The sequence below is a fragment of the Artibeus jamaicensis genome, unplaced genomic scaffold (genome assembly GCF_021234435.1).
Source record: "Artibeus jamaicensis isolate MK-2021 breed Jamaican fruit bat unplaced genomic scaffold, CSHL_Jam_final contig_490, whole genome shotgun sequence".
Classification (NCBI taxonomy): domain Eukaryota; kingdom Metazoa; phylum Chordata; class Mammalia; order Chiroptera; family Phyllostomidae; genus Artibeus; species Artibeus jamaicensis.
The window spans coordinates 7,923,113-7,940,371 of record NW_026521861.1 but is presented as its reverse complement, the minus strand read 5'-3'; the positions used below and the strand labels follow the sequence as shown (position 1 = coordinate 7,940,371).

General features: G+C 48.3%; 1 protein-coding gene across 2 annotated transcripts in view; it reads right to left on the bottom strand.

The window, feature by feature from the left end:
• The window catches only part of MXI1 (MAX interactor 1, dimerization protein), a 77,898-nt gene extending 72,117 nt beyond the window's left edge, over nt 1–5,781 (bottom strand). The window contains exon 1 of one of the 2 annotated variants that reach the window (XM_037165596.2): nt 5,247–5,781. In XM_037165596.2, coding sequence (XP_037021491.1) covers nt 5,247–5,508 — 262 coding nt within the window. In that variant the 5' untranslated portion in view covers nt 5,509–5,781. Of the gene's footprint in view, nt 1–3,900; nt 3,929–5,246 lie in introns of those variants that run through there. The other variant, XM_037165599.2, reaches the window with a different exon arrangement.
• Between the last annotated feature and the right edge of the window lie 11,478 nt (nt 5,782–17,259).

The following is a 17,259-nucleotide window of genomic DNA, read 5'->3' as shown; positions in this document are numbered from 1 at the left end:
AAAAAAAAGTTGAATCCAGGGAACATAATTTAGGATGCAGAGAAAATAGGAGCCTTGTTTAAGAATGTTCTTTATATGACTCCACCAAAAACAAATATCCCACTCCACCCTCAACATAAATTAATCCAGAGAGTTTTCAGGAAAAAGCAATTGCATCTCATAGGTGCTCAACACATATTTGTGGAATGAATGAATCATAACACACCTGCCACATAGAAGTATGACCTGCTTGAACATTAGTTGCCATCAAGGCCCTCAAATTCAGCATAAGTTGCCCTAGTCACCTTGTTTTCTAAATCAGTCACAGCTGATCTCAGCTCTCCAGGCCTTACCTACTATCTCCTTGCTGGCGCTGGTCTTTACAGCCCAAGGGCATTCTGTGTAGATTATGAGAGACCTCATCCTCCCTTGAAAGAGAGATAAGCATTTCCAAGTCTTCTCCAAGTCTTCAAAAAGTCTGTCCTTTGTCTCCTGGCCTGCAAACCTGATTGCTGTGCCATAGCCAATAAATAACACATCCAACCAATCAAAGAATGTATATTAATTATCTACTGTATGCCCTGCGATATGCTATATACAACAATGACATATACTGAAAAGCTGTAGATGATCTTTTCCCTTAAGATGCTAACACAGAAAGCCAGTAGAGAATTGCACAGTGCTGATTATCAAAGCTCAGAAAGGTGACTATTTGTTGAGCACCTATTATATTCCAGGTACTTTAAATGTTTAAAGGGAGTGCCTCATTTAGTCATTCAGCAATGATGTGAGGCTGGTGCTATTGTTATCCCCATTTTACAAAAGAAATGGGATTTCAGAGAAGTTAGGTAACTTGTACCTAAGATCACACAGCCAGTAAACAGGGAAGGAGGGACTTGTTTCCCATTCTTGTGACTGTAAAGTTTTCATTTTCTCAACTACCCCAACTTAAGAAACAGCCAGTGGAGACTTCCTGGAGGAGGTGGAAACTGACCTATATCTTGAAAAGTGGGTAAGATGCACCTAAACCCAAGGAAATAAGAGAGTGGGGGCACTCTAGATGGAGGGAAGAGTCTGGGTTGAGCACAGAGGTATGCCTGTGAACCTGCTTGCTGGTAGACCTGCTGGACAGGAGCAGAAAAGATTAAGTCAGGAAGGCAGGGTGGGGCGGAATGATACCACACAGCAGCAGCTTCCTCCCTGAGGAGGAAAAGGCTGCTCCTTGGCCAGTTTATGCCCCTAGGAAAGTACCTCACCCTCAAACCCAGGTACAGAGAGCAACCCATGCCCTCTACTCCCATTTAGTCATTTTTCTCTGTCTTAAGCGTTGTCCCAAAAGTCACCTTCCCCAGACACTGAGAAGCCCATTTCTGCCCTCTAGACCTCTACTTGTTAAAGTGGTTTCCACTTACCTACTGAACAGCTTTTATGTACAACACCCCTTTGTGAATCTTTTTTTTTAACTCTCAGTTTTAACTTTTCCTAAAACAAGAAGCAAATCTTTGTTTATCAGTCAATCCTAATTTCCACACACCCCCGAACCCCAAACCGAATAGGTGTTGATGCTCAAGATTATTTATACATAAATTCTGAGTTTGTGAAAACAGGGTCACAGTTTCCATGATTAATGTTTTTGGAGGACTTTGAGATTCTTAAGGATTCACATCGGTTGGAATTTGAGAATGTACCTGCATGGACTATGGAATCTTTGCCTTGCCCAGAGCAGTGAATACTAAGTGATTTAACTTGGATCCCTTCCCCCCAAGAAAATGCACCATATCTACCGGAAATAATTCAGCACTGTGGCCACAACTCGGTGAGCACTCATAGTTCAGAAAGCTCAACTAGTCAATGAAAAGCAGTTTTGGCGACAATGGAAAATAAGGCAAGCTCCTGCCAAGTTAAGTACTTTGCAAACAACAGTAAAAACGGAACGTGTGGACTTATGACCATGGTCTATCGGTGCATTTCGGGAAGGCCTTACAGAACCCGAAATGAAGAATGGAATAGAAACTCAACAGCCATCTCCAGGGAGAAGAACGTCCCTTAAGGAAGGGATTGTACCAGCTGGCCGCACTACAGCTCCCAGAGATTTCCTGGCTTGCCTCCTGGCCCCTCCCCCTGTCTCTGGGCTCAGCAACGCGTGACGTCATAGGAAGCTGCAGCTGCCGATTGGCTGAACTACGCAGCTAGGTCAAGTCCAGTCAGAGGAAAGAAGTTTGTCTCCATGTGGAAACCATGTGTCTCTAGCAGGGAGGGGGAGGAGGAGGCGGAGAAACTAAGATCAAGTGATTACAGGGGAAGTGGCTGAAATGAAGGCGGGGAGGTTGTGCACCTGAGCCAGCCAGCAATGCCCTTTGCAGTAGTGACCTAAAATAAAAATCCCAAAACTTGCCCAACAAACAAAACTTGAGCCTTCCCCTCATAAAATTAATTAAAAAGCCAGGATCCCTACTTCCTCCCAAAAAAACAGGGACCTGGGAAATGCTGGAATCCTACCGGAACGCCCAGATCCCCATCCCTCCTCCCAACAACTGAATGATGTAAGCTTTTCGGAAAGCCGGGCTCAGAAGCAAAACAAGCCCCGCGCGCGCGGAGCGACCCGCAGTGCCCGAGCCGGGAGCACGCACGACCCGCCCCCAGACTCGCGTTATTGCTGTGCACACGCGGAGCGCCGTGACGCGCGGGCATTGTGTGCAGCGAGCAGAAAACAACGGCGAGCGCTGCCAGCGCAAAGCGCCCCAATAAAATAAGGCAGATGTAGGGTCCGCGGTTTTCCATTCCCACACTGGGAGGGGGCTGGGGGTGGAGTGGATAAAGTGGCCACCGTGGTCCGCTTCAGTTCGCAAAAGGGATCATAGAGGCCGGGCAAAGGATCGCCGGTAGTTTGCTGGAGGTCGCCCTCGATTGCGTGAGCTGTTGGGGATGGGAGCGAAGGCCTGGAGTAGGATCCCCGTAGCTGAGTCGGGCACGGCGCAGCGTCCCACGCTCTCGGGGAAATCTGGGGGCCGTTGATATCACGTCATGCAGAGCTAAACAGCGGCGGCGAAAAGAGGCAAGAGAGCTAAAAATACTCCCACGGGGAGCTGGTTGGGGGTGAGGGCAGCGAGGCCAAGGGACTGATTACGTACTCGAAGTTGACTTTGGAGCGTTGGGGTTCCAAGCCCCTCTTGGGGGCTAGCGAACGCCTCGGGAGAGGCACCACGAGGAAGCCCCTAGGCTTTCTCAGCCTCCGGAGCCCAGCTCCGCTGCTGCTGTCCCGCCCCGTGCGGGGCAGCCGGCTCGGCGCGCCTGGCCCTCTGCTTACGTGACTGGTGGCCACGCCGGAGCCCCGGCACCGGGTAAACAAGAAGGTGGCGGCTGCCAGGGAAGCCGTGGGGGGTGGAGTAGGGGGGGAACATCTCCGATTGTCTGGCGTTGAGAAAGGGTGGTGGGACACGGTGGAAGCTCCAGCAACCTCCTTAGAACACTCGCTGGGGGAGGGGGTCAAACCAGGTTTGCCACACGCTTCCAAGGTGCCCTGTTAGGGTGCACCCCCAACAGGAGCAGGCGCTATGGGATAGACTCTAGAGAACCGGGGACCCGGGGCGCCCCCACCCCCCCCCGCGCCGCTAAAAAAAATCTCCCCCTCCCCCCTCCAACAAAAGCAAACACCGAACAAAACCGTGTCTTCACCCAGATCCCCACAGGCTCTGGCTTTTCATAAACTATTCTCCCGACTAATTGCACAACGGACACGACCACCGGCCCGCCAATAATCACAATCTGATCGAGCTACACAGCCGGCGATGCGCCTTTCTCGAAACCGAGGCGAGCACTCCGAGAAAACGAGAGAGAAGAGAAAGAAAAGAACGCACCACCGACCTCCCAACACAAATCCCGTACGGCTTCTGAACAATTGTGCTGCCCAAACACGCTTACTTTATCCCGGGAGAACTGGCGAGTCGGTCTGCTAAGGTGTTTTTGTGTTTGAGGGTTGTTGTTGTTGGGGGGGGGGGATATCACAAGATCTGACACGTTGCAATCGGACCATTTTTTTTTCTCCCCTCTCTTCTCATTGATCTTCCTACTTGTTCGGACAGATTAAACAGCCTGCTTTTCTCTAGCCAGTCGTTCTATCTGCCCGGGCCCCTTCCCCCTTCTCGCAGCTATTTGTGAGGACCATGCAGGAGACACCGCACACGCGTGCCCCCGTTAGGACGCAGAGTCAACTGCCTGGGGAGGGCTGGGACGCCCGGCTGGCAGGGGCAAAAATGAAACAAACAAATACGAAAAAGGAGACCAGGCCGGGGTGGGGCTCCCAGCCCCTCCCCCCCACCGCATAACTCTCCACCTGAGTGGGGGGGGGGGTTAGTGGGGGTGAGGGTGGATGGAGAAATCTATCAGAAAGGCGTTTGCCTTCCTAGCGCAGAGCGCTCACTAGGAAAATAAAGAAACTGCACACAACAGCCCACACCTTCTTCCCCAACTATTGTTTCCTGCAAGATCCCAAAGTTTCCTTCTAGCTGCGCCCCCCTCGCCAAGTTTCCCCGTAGGACGGCGGGTCCCGCACGACCTGCTGGCGCTGCTTGGCCCAGCCGGCCAGTTTGGGGGGGGGGGAGCGGTGGCACCCCAGGGCAACAGAGGCGCAGCGGCACTGTATCGGAGGACGCGATGGCCTGAGCCAAGCCCTGCTGCGAGGGGAGGAAAAAGCGAAGTAGACAGAAAGGATAAGCATAGCCGAGCCAGCCCAAGCCCACGCCGTGAGGGGCTATTGGTGGCTGTTGTTATTGTTGTCGTGTGTGTCTTGTATTTTCTTTCTGAAACCGCTGAGCACTGCCTACGGTTTCCAACTTTCGGCTTCTAATCCTCCCCACCCCACCCAGGAACGAGCGACAGAAAAACAACACTTGTCTGCCCGAGAAGGCTCCGGAAAAAAAAAAAAAAAAGGAAGAAAGGCGACCTCGAAGAGATGTGCTCTCGGCTCAGTTGTCAGAAAACAACAACACTCCCCTGCTTCTCGGCTGGGCGATCCTCCCAGCCTCCAGGAAACGAACAGACAGACGCATGGACAGACCCCCCTTCCACCCCCCCCTCGCTCGTCTTTGTTACATCTTTAGCAGCTTTGTGCGTGCGTGTCCTTTCTCCCGTGTCATCGGCTTTACTGCCTAGTGCTGGATGTATGCTGGGGGGAGGGGGATGCGGGCCGAGCAGGCGACAGGAGTCGCCCTAGTGGGCGAGGAAGAAAGAGCCAGGCGCCGAGGAGGAGCGGGGGGACCCAAACTTACTTTTGTTTTCTTTCTCGATCTGCTCCAGGTAGCTGGCGGCCTCAAGCAGAATCTGCACATTCTGCAGAAAAGTGTTGATGTGCTTCTCCATCGAGTTCTCGCTGGTGTTGAAAATGTCCGAGAAGGGGCACCTGAGCTTGGCCCCCGCGGGCTCCTCGGGCTGGGCAGGGGGCTGAGGCGCGGCCACAGCCGGGGGCGCGGTGGGGGCCAGCCCTGCGCCCTCGCAGCGCGCCTCCTTGCGCGGCCGCCCGCGTTTGCCCATGGAGGGACCGGGGTCTGCCGAGCTCGTCCTCTTCTAGGGCTGCGCGGCCCGGCGAAGCTCCGGGCCCCAGAGGAGACCCGGCTGGCTGGAGCGGAGGAGGCGCCGAGGCGAGGAGGCGACCTGACTTCCCGAGCCTCGCCGAGTGCAGTTGCGTGCCTGACTGTGAGTGAGTGTGTGTCGGTCTCGCAGTGGGTCTGTGTGTATGGGAGATTGAATGAACCTACAGGACAGACGGCGGCGCTCTGGCGCCTGGGTCCTAGTGCGAGCACGTCGCCCTCGGACGGGTCAAAATAAAAGGTGGAGACAAGCGAGCCAGGGACCGCCCACTGCCCGTCCCATCACCCTTCCCCGCGTCTCCCCAAATCTCATCACAGTGTAGAGGACTGTATTTTAACCGGAAGGGAAAAAATACTCGATGTCTCTGATTGTACCTGTATGAAAACAATACACTAAGCTGTTTTTTCTTCACCTAACAATAATACCTCTAAAGCGTCCAGCACAATGCTTGGCACATAATGGGTCCCCCATAAATGGTAGCAGCCATGACGTTCATTTATTTCAAATAAAAGTTCAATTTAAAAAATCACATGTAATCGTCCCTCCCCCCAACACACACACACACACACACACACACACACACACACACACACAGGCAAGGCCTTGTGCCTTTAAAGGGCCAAATGAAATCCCCAGGCCAACAAATCCTGGTTACAGATTTACTCATTCCTTCTTCCTCCCTTCAAATGCAAAGTTATTTTTCCAGGAAGGGGAGGAGATGTAAGCATCTCCCCCCACACACCTCTTCCCAGCCTAGGTCCAGCTGTGCAAAGCTCACACTAGGGTGCCATCACACCTGACCCCCTGTAATTTGACAGAGGCAGAAGTGGCAGCCCAGGACCACCCCACCCCCACCGAATTCCACCTTTTGTCTCTGAAGACCCCTACCCCAGTTGGCATTGTTTTCACTGCTGCTGCTGTCACCTAGTCAGGTTCTGCAGGAACCCTGGATGCTTTCCAGGCCTGGGAAGTGCTGTGGGAGTAGAGGGTATTTGCAGGCCTCTGCGAAGTGCCATAGACAAGGAATCAGTTCCCACCCACCTCTGCTGCCCGCAGACTGTGTGAGCCTGGGCAAGTCCCCTAATCTCTCTGGCCTAACTTTCCCCACCTGTGAAACCTCCAGTAAGAGTCTTGTCCTGATTAAATTATATCTGTTCTGAGCACACTGCCTGACCCACAGTAAGATATTTTCCTTCCAATCCAGACCCAGACAAGAGCCTGAGTCCCCAGCTTGCATCCAAGAGAAAATACGTTGAGAAAATAAGACTCTTCTGCACTTTGTTGGAAAATGTCTCTGCAACAGCCCATCTAAATATCATCATCTTGCAAGGCCACCGAGAGTTTTCCTCCAGAGGAACTATTTTCATAGAAAAAGATACACGCATGGTGCCCATTTATAGAATTGATATAAACAAGATATAACTCTGTTTATATCAGTTAGCCAATGAAAATTTTGGTTTTGTTATATGTCATTTTGCTTAAAGTCACAGAACCTATTAATATTAACAGCTTAGGTGAGGACTTGCTCTTTACTAATAACAAGCTGCCAGTGTGACAGGAACCATCAGTAATTGACATTTTGAAGCCAATGTCTTCCTAAGAGCTGTGAGATAAAAGTTCATCTTCCAATATCATAACAGTTACCTTTTTCATATTCATGTTTAAAAGTCTACAAATGTCTAAGGGCTTTAGGAAGGTACAGTTTCAAACAAGTTTTACCCAATACCATTTTGCAAAAACTGGCACTTGTGTGAAACAGCCCTGATCTCCCTGGCCCTAAATGAAAAGTGATAGTGAGACAATGAACTATAATTTTGGGGGAGCCCAGGGGAGCCCAGCCCCCAAACACCTTGGTCTCTCTAATTCCCAGGTAGAAGCCTGGGCCAAGGTACATATATGCAGTCCTGTGACCAACCTGTATGTGTACACCTGCATGCACACACACACACACACACACACACACACCTCTGAGGTCGGCACACCCCACACATGAGTGCATGAGTGGTAGTAGGGGGTTGTGTAATTATTTATTTATCTTTATTTCATCTCTTATAGGTCTCTGAGCTTCAGAAAGCCCAGTGGGAATCTTCACGCTGGGCGGTGGATCTGACTAAAGCCAAAGTAAACAATGGCTTGAAGAAAATCTACAAAAAAGTGCTGATTTGCACTATTCCCACAGTCGGCCACAGCCCCCCCCCCCCATCATTCCCATGGAAAACACCACTGCTGGTGCCAAATCAAGTTTCCCCCCCATCATAGGGGCATTGTTTTTTGTTATTATGTGAGTTCTTAGCACCAGACAATGGCACCACAAGAGACACAGTGGAGGCAGGAGAAATGCCTTTTTGTTTCACAAAGTCTGTGCTATTGTGCCCCAGAGTCTCACATATAGTTTAGTTGCATACATTCATTTTGGTAACACATATGTGGAACGATGAATGTGCCAAGCGAAAGCTCAAAGCCCCTTTCTTATTTTTTCAGAGCCCATCAAGTGTTAAATCATGTTAGCATCATATTGCTCTCCCCCTTCTTCCCCACTACCCCCAATTAACAGATTTCTCCAGTGAAGTTGGCCTCAACAGAAAGAGTGGTGTTTCAGAGGTTATATCATGGGGCAGGCATCCAGGATGCTGGGTTACAAGCTCAGCTCCATTCCTGATTTGCTTTGCTTCCCAGGAGAAGCCATTCAAACCCTTTGCACCTCACTTTCTCCAGGGCTTTGACTCCATAAATAACTAGGCCTCTTTGGAAACTGGTTGAGAATTTCTGCCGAGGACAGGTAGGGGAAGAGAAGGCAGGCAGCCAGCCTGATAAGAACATGTCAACTCTTTGAAAGGAAAGCCCTGACTTTTCGCAGTGCCCAGGAAGGCCAGCCATGATACTCCTAATGACCCAAGGCATCTCTGGGTCTGCTCAGCATGAATCTTATCTTCTCAACTTTCTTTTTCTTTGTTTGGTCTATTTGCCTGTTTGGTAATGTTTTTTCCATCAGCCTTATTAAAGCAACGTCACTCTTTTATTTGCCCCTCTTTCCCCCCAGACATTCTATATACTCTTACATCAAAGGACTTGTTCTGTCTGTAATTGTGTCTTTGGGTGCACAGAACCTGGTTAATTACTGAGATGGTGCTAGGAGAGTTGCCCCCAGACATACCCATCCTGCAATTGGATGCAATGCCTTTCCTATCCTGGACCATTCTGGCTCTCCTGGGCTCCTTATTTCTGCTTTTCCTCCTTACCTGTTCTCCCCTCACTAGTGCTTTTGGCCTAAATCTCTCCATCCAACATCTAGCTTTCCTTTGGACCTTGCCAGCATGGCCAGTTCAGGTTCTTCCCTGCTCTGTGACCTGTGGTCTTTGTACTCAGGCTTGGTAAATACCATCAAGCAATCTTCTGGCCCTGCAGGGGTGGCTAGGTTGGTTGGAGCATCAACTGTGCACCAAAAGTTTGTGGGTTTGATCCCGTCAGGGCTCACACAAGAGGCTATTGATTGATGTTTCTCACATCCATGTTCTTCTCTCTCCCTTCCTCTCACTCTAAAACCAACAAATATATCCTCAGGCAAGGATTAAAGAGACAGAGACAGAGATAGAGATCTGTCTTCTGTATTGTCCCTTGAGTCCTAATCCCAGAGCTTTCCCAGCCAAGTTTTTCCTGGGTACATTTCTCCCTGGAAAGGGATCATCCAGCAGCAAGCTGAGGAGCTAGCTCAGGGCAATTTCTCTCCTTAGAAGTCTTCATCTTGTCCTCAGCTATTAGAAGGAAGAAGTGGCTTTAAGGTAAGCACAGGACTTGAGAGGCAGGGGCTGTAAGACACAAGTAGCATCGCAGGAGCAAGGAGAACTGTGGGACTCTGCCTATCCCAGTGGCTCCTGGAACAGCCTTAAAAGTGCTGACCAGGCCTCCTTCAACCACTCCCCAGGCCCCCACCCCCACCCACACACTCATCAGCAGGTGTAGACATGGGCAGAGGATAAATAGCCTCCACCCTACACTGGAGCTAGCCCAGGTGTCACCTGGTCCTGAGGCATTATCTCTGCTCTTCTGGACTCTGCCTTCCCTCTTCCTGGACCTCTGAGGTTGGCAGGCCTTTCCTGTCTCAGCCAACTCCTGGGCTTCTATACAACACCCAGTACTTACAGGGTTCATTAGACTATGAGCTCATCAAGGACAGGAAACACGCCTCGCTTCCCTGGCGTTCCCAGCCCCTGGCACTTGGCACAGCTCATGCATCACACCAAATGGGGGCTGAGGCCAGGAGGGTCGTAGGCATGAGTGCCCTTTCCTGCCTGGCTGGAATCTTCATGCTGGACCTTCATGGCTTCCCGGCTGCAGCGTGGCAAGAGGAGGCATTTGACACTGTCTGTAAAACTATTTCTGAGTCACTCACATTAAAGTTTAAATATCAAGATCTTGTTTGTCTCCATGGAGAAGCCAGAAACCCATTGAGCCAGATGACTGAAGTTCCCTTCCCAAAAAGTACAGAGGCTCAGCCATACTCTCCCCTGTCCTTACTGCTTTGCCGATATGGTGGCCTGATGGGTCTCCTCTGTAATAAGATGCCTCTAATGGAGAATTTTCAAAAATCACCAGGCAATAAAGGCTGTGGCTAGAGATCATGGTGGGAGTCACACACAGCTCACTTTTTTACATCTTCTCACTCTGGGGTGTGTTCTAGATGAATCTTTTGGGACCGTACTTTCTATAATATCTCCATATTTTTTAAAGGGAATTCATCAAACATTCTAAATTCATGTACATTAAGGTACCAGTGAATAACATGAGCTTAAATACGATCATTCCCAGAGGCATTTGGCATGAAAAGGTGGCCAATGCCTTAAGCTAAAAGAATTATTTTCAATTCCCACCCAAGGACATGTTCCTATTGACTTTTTAGAGAAACAGGGAGGGAGAGAAGGAGAGAGAGAACACGAGCGTGTGAGATGTGAAAGAAAACATCAATTGGCTGTTGTCTGCGTGGCAACCAGGATCAAACCTGGAACAAAGAATCGAACAGGCGGCCTTTCAGTGCACCAACCCATGCTCCAACCAACTAAGCCGCATGGCCAGGGCTAAAAGAATAAAGTTTTAGTGATGAAATTTTAGGTATCAGGTGATGGAAGGGAAAGGTATCTGCAGGTGGCAAAAGATCTTCCTCCTGATTGTTAGTTGGATGACCTTGTGCAAGTTGCTTAACCTTTCAGAGCCTCAGCGCCCTCATCCACAAGGTGGGGAGAACAAGGTTTCCCTTGCTGAAGGAGCACATATAAAGGGCCTGTGGAAACCAGAGTGTTGTGCACATGTGAGGATAGTATTGGGCTGGGAGAGTCCTAGAAGATTTCCAGGGAAAACAAACACAATGACAAAATGATGAGAGCGAGAGTTGGAAGCCCAGAGTGTTGGGCCAGCTCTTCTACCGTGCTGTGTCATTTTGATAAATAACCGTGCCATCTTCAGCATCAGGGGCCTCATGAATGCAGGGAGAGTTCCATCGGCATGGTCTACCTCTCCCCCATTCCAAAAAGCATCATTAACTCTTTCCCCCATGTTCATTAATCACAGACTGGGATGTGACCGCCCGCCCATTGAGGCTTTGGATTAACTTGGGAGGACCAGCACAACCACACTGAGCTGGTAAATTTCTAGCCCAAAGCAAAGAAACTGGCATTTTAAGTCACCCAATTTGCCTTTCCTCTGGGAAAAGCCTGCTTCCCATTTGTTCTTTTTTTTTTTTTGAAAATAAAACAAAACTTTGGAGGAGCCCCTTTCCTGCCTTTAAGGAGGTCTGGGGCCCCAGGGCCCCAGTCTGTGAACCACTGAATCAATATTCTCGCAGGCAGCCCCTGCAGCAGGGGGTATGCAAAATCTACAGGCTAATTTCTGACTTTCTAGAAGCCGGCTTCTGTGCCCCACCCCCATCCTCTCCTCCCCTGAAACCTCTTTTCTTTCTCTGTTTCCAGTTCTCCCACCTGAGCCCTGTGAGTGGCCCTCTCCCTTTCCTCAGTTCTCATGGGTAAGAAGGCTGCTGAGCACCGAAGTGGGTCTATTTATCAGGGATAACACACAGGAGCACAAACTCAACATACAGATTAATTCATTCCAACAGAAGACAGAATCTTACACATGGCAGGTTTGTTCTAGGTATAGGGATGCAGCAGTAAGCAGAGAGCCAAAACCCCCATTCTCATGGGACTTATCTCTTACCCAGGTGTTCACATAGACATAGGACCAGGTCTGTGCTTGCAGATATGCAAATGGCACATACATGCACTCAAAGACAGTATTCTTTACTCCTGTTTCTTTCAGAAAATGACATTAAACTCCAAGTTGGAGACAGAGTAGTAGGGATTCATCCATGGGGACGGTTATATCCTTTTACACATCACAGAAATAGTCCTACAAGAGAGTGGGGGTTTGCCTCCATGTTCCCCTTTACCTCTTCTTACTCACATAAGGAATAATTTTTGTTTGCATTCAGCTGACCCTTTGCATGTTTCCAAGGTAGGAAGGCACACCACAGTATGTATCCGAATAGTTAAAGTTTTAATAATATCGAGTCACTCTAATTGACAGAGGTCTAATGATCTCACAGACATGTGTGGCCTGCCAAGGAGTCACGTCAAAACAACTGTCTGAAATTATAACCTACCTGAAAAAGTCAGAAACGTAATCAAAGGCTATTTTCATATAACTACACCCTAAGAACACCCATCCCAGACAGGCAGGCACATGAGAATAACATGTTGGCATACAGTTGCAAGAATCTGCCTTAGACTTTTGATACTTAATTGTGTCATTGTTAAAATAGAATTGAGTAAAAAAAAAAAAATCCCAGAGACAGAGGCTGGAGTTGGGATGTTCTTCTTCATTTTCTGACCATGTTTCAAAGTTGTGGAGGAACTGGGTTCTATCAAACCTCTGGCTAAACAAATGTTCAAAGAAATGTCTTTGCATCTTGTTAATTTTATTTCCTTTGGACATGAACACTTCTGAGTGCCTTACACACATGTGTAATGTGGTCCCCAATTGCCATAGGGATACTGTTTACTATAAGATGTACTATTCATAAAATGCTTATAATATTCCTGGCTTTGTTTCCCAAGCCCAATTTTATTTCATCCTCATAATCATTCCATGAGGCATTATCATCACACCCCCCCCCCCCATTTTACAGATGAAGAAATGAAGGTTGAGAAAAAATAAGTGCCTTACCCCAGATGGCGAGTGACGGAGCTGGGATGCTCCCTGGTCCCAGGCTGGCAGAGCAGAACATTCCTCCTTCTTGTTTACAGCTCACTTAGCTTCGTTTGGTTCTGTTCAGCCACACATGCACTGGGTATAAGCTTATACTGTCTGACTAACTGGGTTTCTGTGCATGACAAGGGTGTTTGTTCCAAATCCTCATTAGACTGTGGACTGAAAACCTCCCCAGTAAAGGAAATGTGGATTCCCCTTCCCAGGCGGTGGTTGTTCCAGAGCTTCCACACCATCTCCCGAGTACCTAACAAGCACCCTGTATAACTTTCGTGCAATAGACGTTGTTTGATTACTAGGAACTCAGCACAGGACCAACGTTGGGAGCAGGCAGCACCTTCAGTGGGACGTGTCAGATGTCACCCATCTCCCACTGGGGCCTTGGCTAACCTCTCACAACGTGTCCTCCCTCCTCTTCACGCAGTCAGCTCTGCTGCCCAGTGAAAGGCCAGGTGCCGCGGCACCGAAGGCTCTAAGAAAACACACAGCTTTGCTGCTTGGGCCAGAGTTGGTGAAGTTGGGAGCAACACCTGAGTGCGCGTGGAAGGACTGTCAGCTTGTGCCTGCGCTTTAGGGTGACCAGGGGACAGGAGTACCAGATTCATCAAATGAAAGCACAGGATGCCCAGTTTAATTTGAATTTCAGGTAAATAACAAATAATGTTTTAGTATAAGTATAACCCATGTCCCAGAGTATTTTTCCTTGTTCGTCTGAAATTCAAATATAACTGAGTGTTTTGTATTTTAAGTAGCAACTTTAATTGGGGAGCTTAGCCTGGTGCAATTAAATTAGAATCCCTGGAAATGGGCTTCAGATACTAGTAACTTTAATAGGTTTCCCAGGTGCTTCTCCTGTGTACCTGTACCTGAGAATCATTGGCAGAGGGGATCTAAGGTCTGGGGGAACAGTGAGGCTTGGCCCAAGGTAGGAAACCACCAAGCAGGAAGTAGTGGAGACGTGGCAAACTTCACTCACCCGGGGTTCTGCCTTTGCGGAGCTCTGCTGGGCCATATCCCAGTGATCAGGCAAGGCGGCGTCAGAGCGGAGCTGGACCGTGCAGCCAGCTTCGCATCCTCAGGGCCACGCCTGGGCGCTCAGCACCGTCTCCGTGGGGCTCAATGCCCTCCAGAGCCGCCGATCCTCCCCTACCACCTCCTCGTCCTGAAGCAGCGAGGCTACCATGCACCAGATTTCATTTCCTTTGCGCATCTGAGTTAAGCAGGTAGCCACATTCTTACTGTGACTGGGGGAGCTGAGCACAGTCTCTGCCTTTGAGAAGTGATATACAACACAGGGGTTAAAAGCTCAGAGTTTGGAGCCAGACAGAGATGGATTCAAGTTCTGTTTCTGGCATTTGCTTAAGGTATAAGTATAACCCATCTAGTACTGCGATATACTTATGCTAAAATTTTAATAAGTACTGTTATTATTATTTCATTCAATAAGTACCTTGTATTATAATTGCATTCAGCTACCTTTCCCAGATGCCCCCTGCAGATCTTCCTGCCCCAAGGCTTGGCAGCAACAGAACCATCTGAAGCTCCCCAAGGAGTTCCTCTGCTGGACAGAGCTCGGGCTCAGCCTCTCTGGTTCTCACCTTTCTGGCTTGGAGCCCTTGATCAAGCCGTGTAAGATAGGGTTACAAGTAGCATAAAGAAAATGGCTTCGACTGCACAATGGCGACTTGACTCCCTGAATTCCAGTTGTGACTTTGTCACTAACTGGACCTGATCTTAGGTAGGTCATTGCCCCTCTCAGAAAGGTTTCTTCGCTTGTAAAATAAATACAGGCTAGACGACCACGCCCATCCATAAAGCTCTATAATCAGCTTCCTCATAGAAATTCTGGCCTCGACTGCATGGCCACTCTCTCTCCCTAGAGAACTGAGATTCTTTTTCTACCTATTCCCAGGGTCCTGAATTTGAACATCAGGGTCCTGTAGTGCAGAGAGCTTTGAGAGTTGTGGATTTCCTGTCTTCTCTTCCCCATATACTTCTATTTTGCTGCAAAATACAACATGGCTTCTTTCTTTGAGTTGTACTTTCCCTTTAAAGAATGAAAGGGAAGGAAAGGGAACTCCGGTGCTTGTTCTGCCTTTCGCCCTTCTTTAAGACAGCCCCAAACTCAGCAACACTGGCCATTGCCGAAGTTCATGGGTACACAAATATAACTGAAATGTGAAGGGGCTATTTTGAGGGTGTCATTCAAAAGCCGAAGTCCACCCCCCAAACGGGATCCCCCTGGATGCACCTGTTCTTTTTCTCTTAAGTAATCCTTTCCTAATCCTTTTCCAAATTTTACCTGTCATTAGGGTCCACTGCTGTTGTCATTTTTTAAGGACAAATCTGTTTTTCAAGTGGTAATTGCATGGCCCATCTGTCACCATCAGCCATCCTCCATCCTCCCATCTCTCTCCAAACCCCGAAATGGCTGAAATAAGAGTGCAATAAAAGACTGGTTTCAGCAGACAGGGCTTTGTCCACGTGTGTTCAATATGAAGGTGGACCCAGGAGCAAACCAGGTAACAAAAGGGAAATTCCTCTTTGGGTTTCCCCACAGGGCTCAGAGTTGTAGAAACAACCAACTCTTGCCTCTGATAAAGAAAATCATTTCACTAGTGGAGATCAGGAGGGGGTTGTGCTGCCTTTTTTTTACAAGGGAACATAACTGGCCGATGTTCACACTGATGGATATTCAGAGAACTCGCCTGTCTTCATTAGGGCTTGAGATAAGGTCCAAATCAGAGTGGCAGAGACTCCTTCTGAAGCTGCACAGGAAACCTCTAGGAAACACGGTTTAAAAGACACTTGTTCAAAGGAAATTCCTCCTTTATTAATAATATTCAGAGATTTGTTCCTGATTTGGGTTTTGTAACTTACTCTGCTAAAAAAGTTTTGGACAGTTTTTCTGGGAGATCAAATCAAAAGGTTGGGGCGAGAGTTACAGATAATTAATTTGGGGGGATATTGTTATTCCACAAAGCATGGTAAAGCAAGATTCAAGAGTTGGGCATGTTGGTGTTTTTAGGATAGCCATGCTGGGTATAAAACTGTCTTTGCCTCCTCCCTTGGAACAAGCAAGAATTAACATCCTCTGATGCCATTAATTTTACTGTGGTAACAGATTTATCCAGAGATGATCGTTGCATAATTCAGGCCTGACTATCTCTCTAGGAAGATAGGCCCAACATATCTCAGGAAGATATTCTATCAGCAAAGGAATTGGATCACTTAAAAATGTTGGTGAATTATGCTTGAAGTGGACACGATACTGACATTCCAGTGGTTTTTTGCTTTGGTTAAGAGGTATAAGTAACAGTTGGAAGGAAAGCCTTTCACCTCCAGAAAGGTGAGGTGGACAGTTGTCTCCATTCCTCCTACAAAGCACAACTAAGAACCTGCAACATCACACACAGAACAAACGTAAGGAGGCTGTTAAAGGCGGAGAAAGGCAGAGCAGTTAGGGATCTCAGGACCCAAGGACAACACAGTGGTGAATTCTCTGGGTTTTATTTTGACCTTATTTTATCCCAGGCTTGGAGTTAAAAAAGCCAGCAACCTGGAAACATTAAGTGAAGACAAAGAAAAAGGGCAAGAAAAACCTGTTCTCTCTTTCTAAAGGACCAGGAGAGGGGCAGCCTAGCATGACAAAAAATCTCTTAGATAATAACCACTCTGCTTTAGCCAAACACCACAGAAAAATAGTGCAAGTGACCCCACCCACACTCAGACCTCTGAAGCCCAAGTGGAGAGCCTTGACTTTCACCCTAGACAGGCTGTAAAATGCTCCCCAATATCCTCCCGCAGAGCTGCGTCAAAGAAGGCAGAATAGATAGCCAGGACCTTGAACTCCACTAGCCTGGAATGAGGCACACCCCTTTGCAGTGTGAATGAGGATCACACTGGGAACTCCCATCCCTCCACAGCTTAGCAACGTGCCCTGGTCCTCAGGTGTCAGTGGAGGCCGAGGGGGGAACCTGGACTTTTATCTCCACCTGGCAGTAAAAAAGGCAGGGCTCCCTTCTTCCTGCCACAGTGGTGTCAGAAGAAGCCACATGAAACAAAAGGTTAAATAGGATGCAGAGTCTTATAACATAACATGAAAATGTCTACCTTTCAGTAGAAATTCATTCAACATTTCAAGAACTGGGATGCTCTCAAACCAACTGAAAAAAGAAAATCAACAGGTGCCAATGCCTAGAACAGAGAACAAGCCACATAAAATTGTTTCAGTGGACAATTAGAAAACATGCTTGAAAAAAGGAAAACAGAAAAATAGGAAGTCTCAGCAAAGAAATCTAAGATATGAAGAAGAACCAGGTGGGGATTTTAGAATGAAAAAGAATAACAACCAAAGTAAATAGCTTGGGGCATAGGCTCAACAGCAGGGCAGAGAGGAGAAATAGTTGGTGAATGGGAAGACAGAACAATAGAAACTAC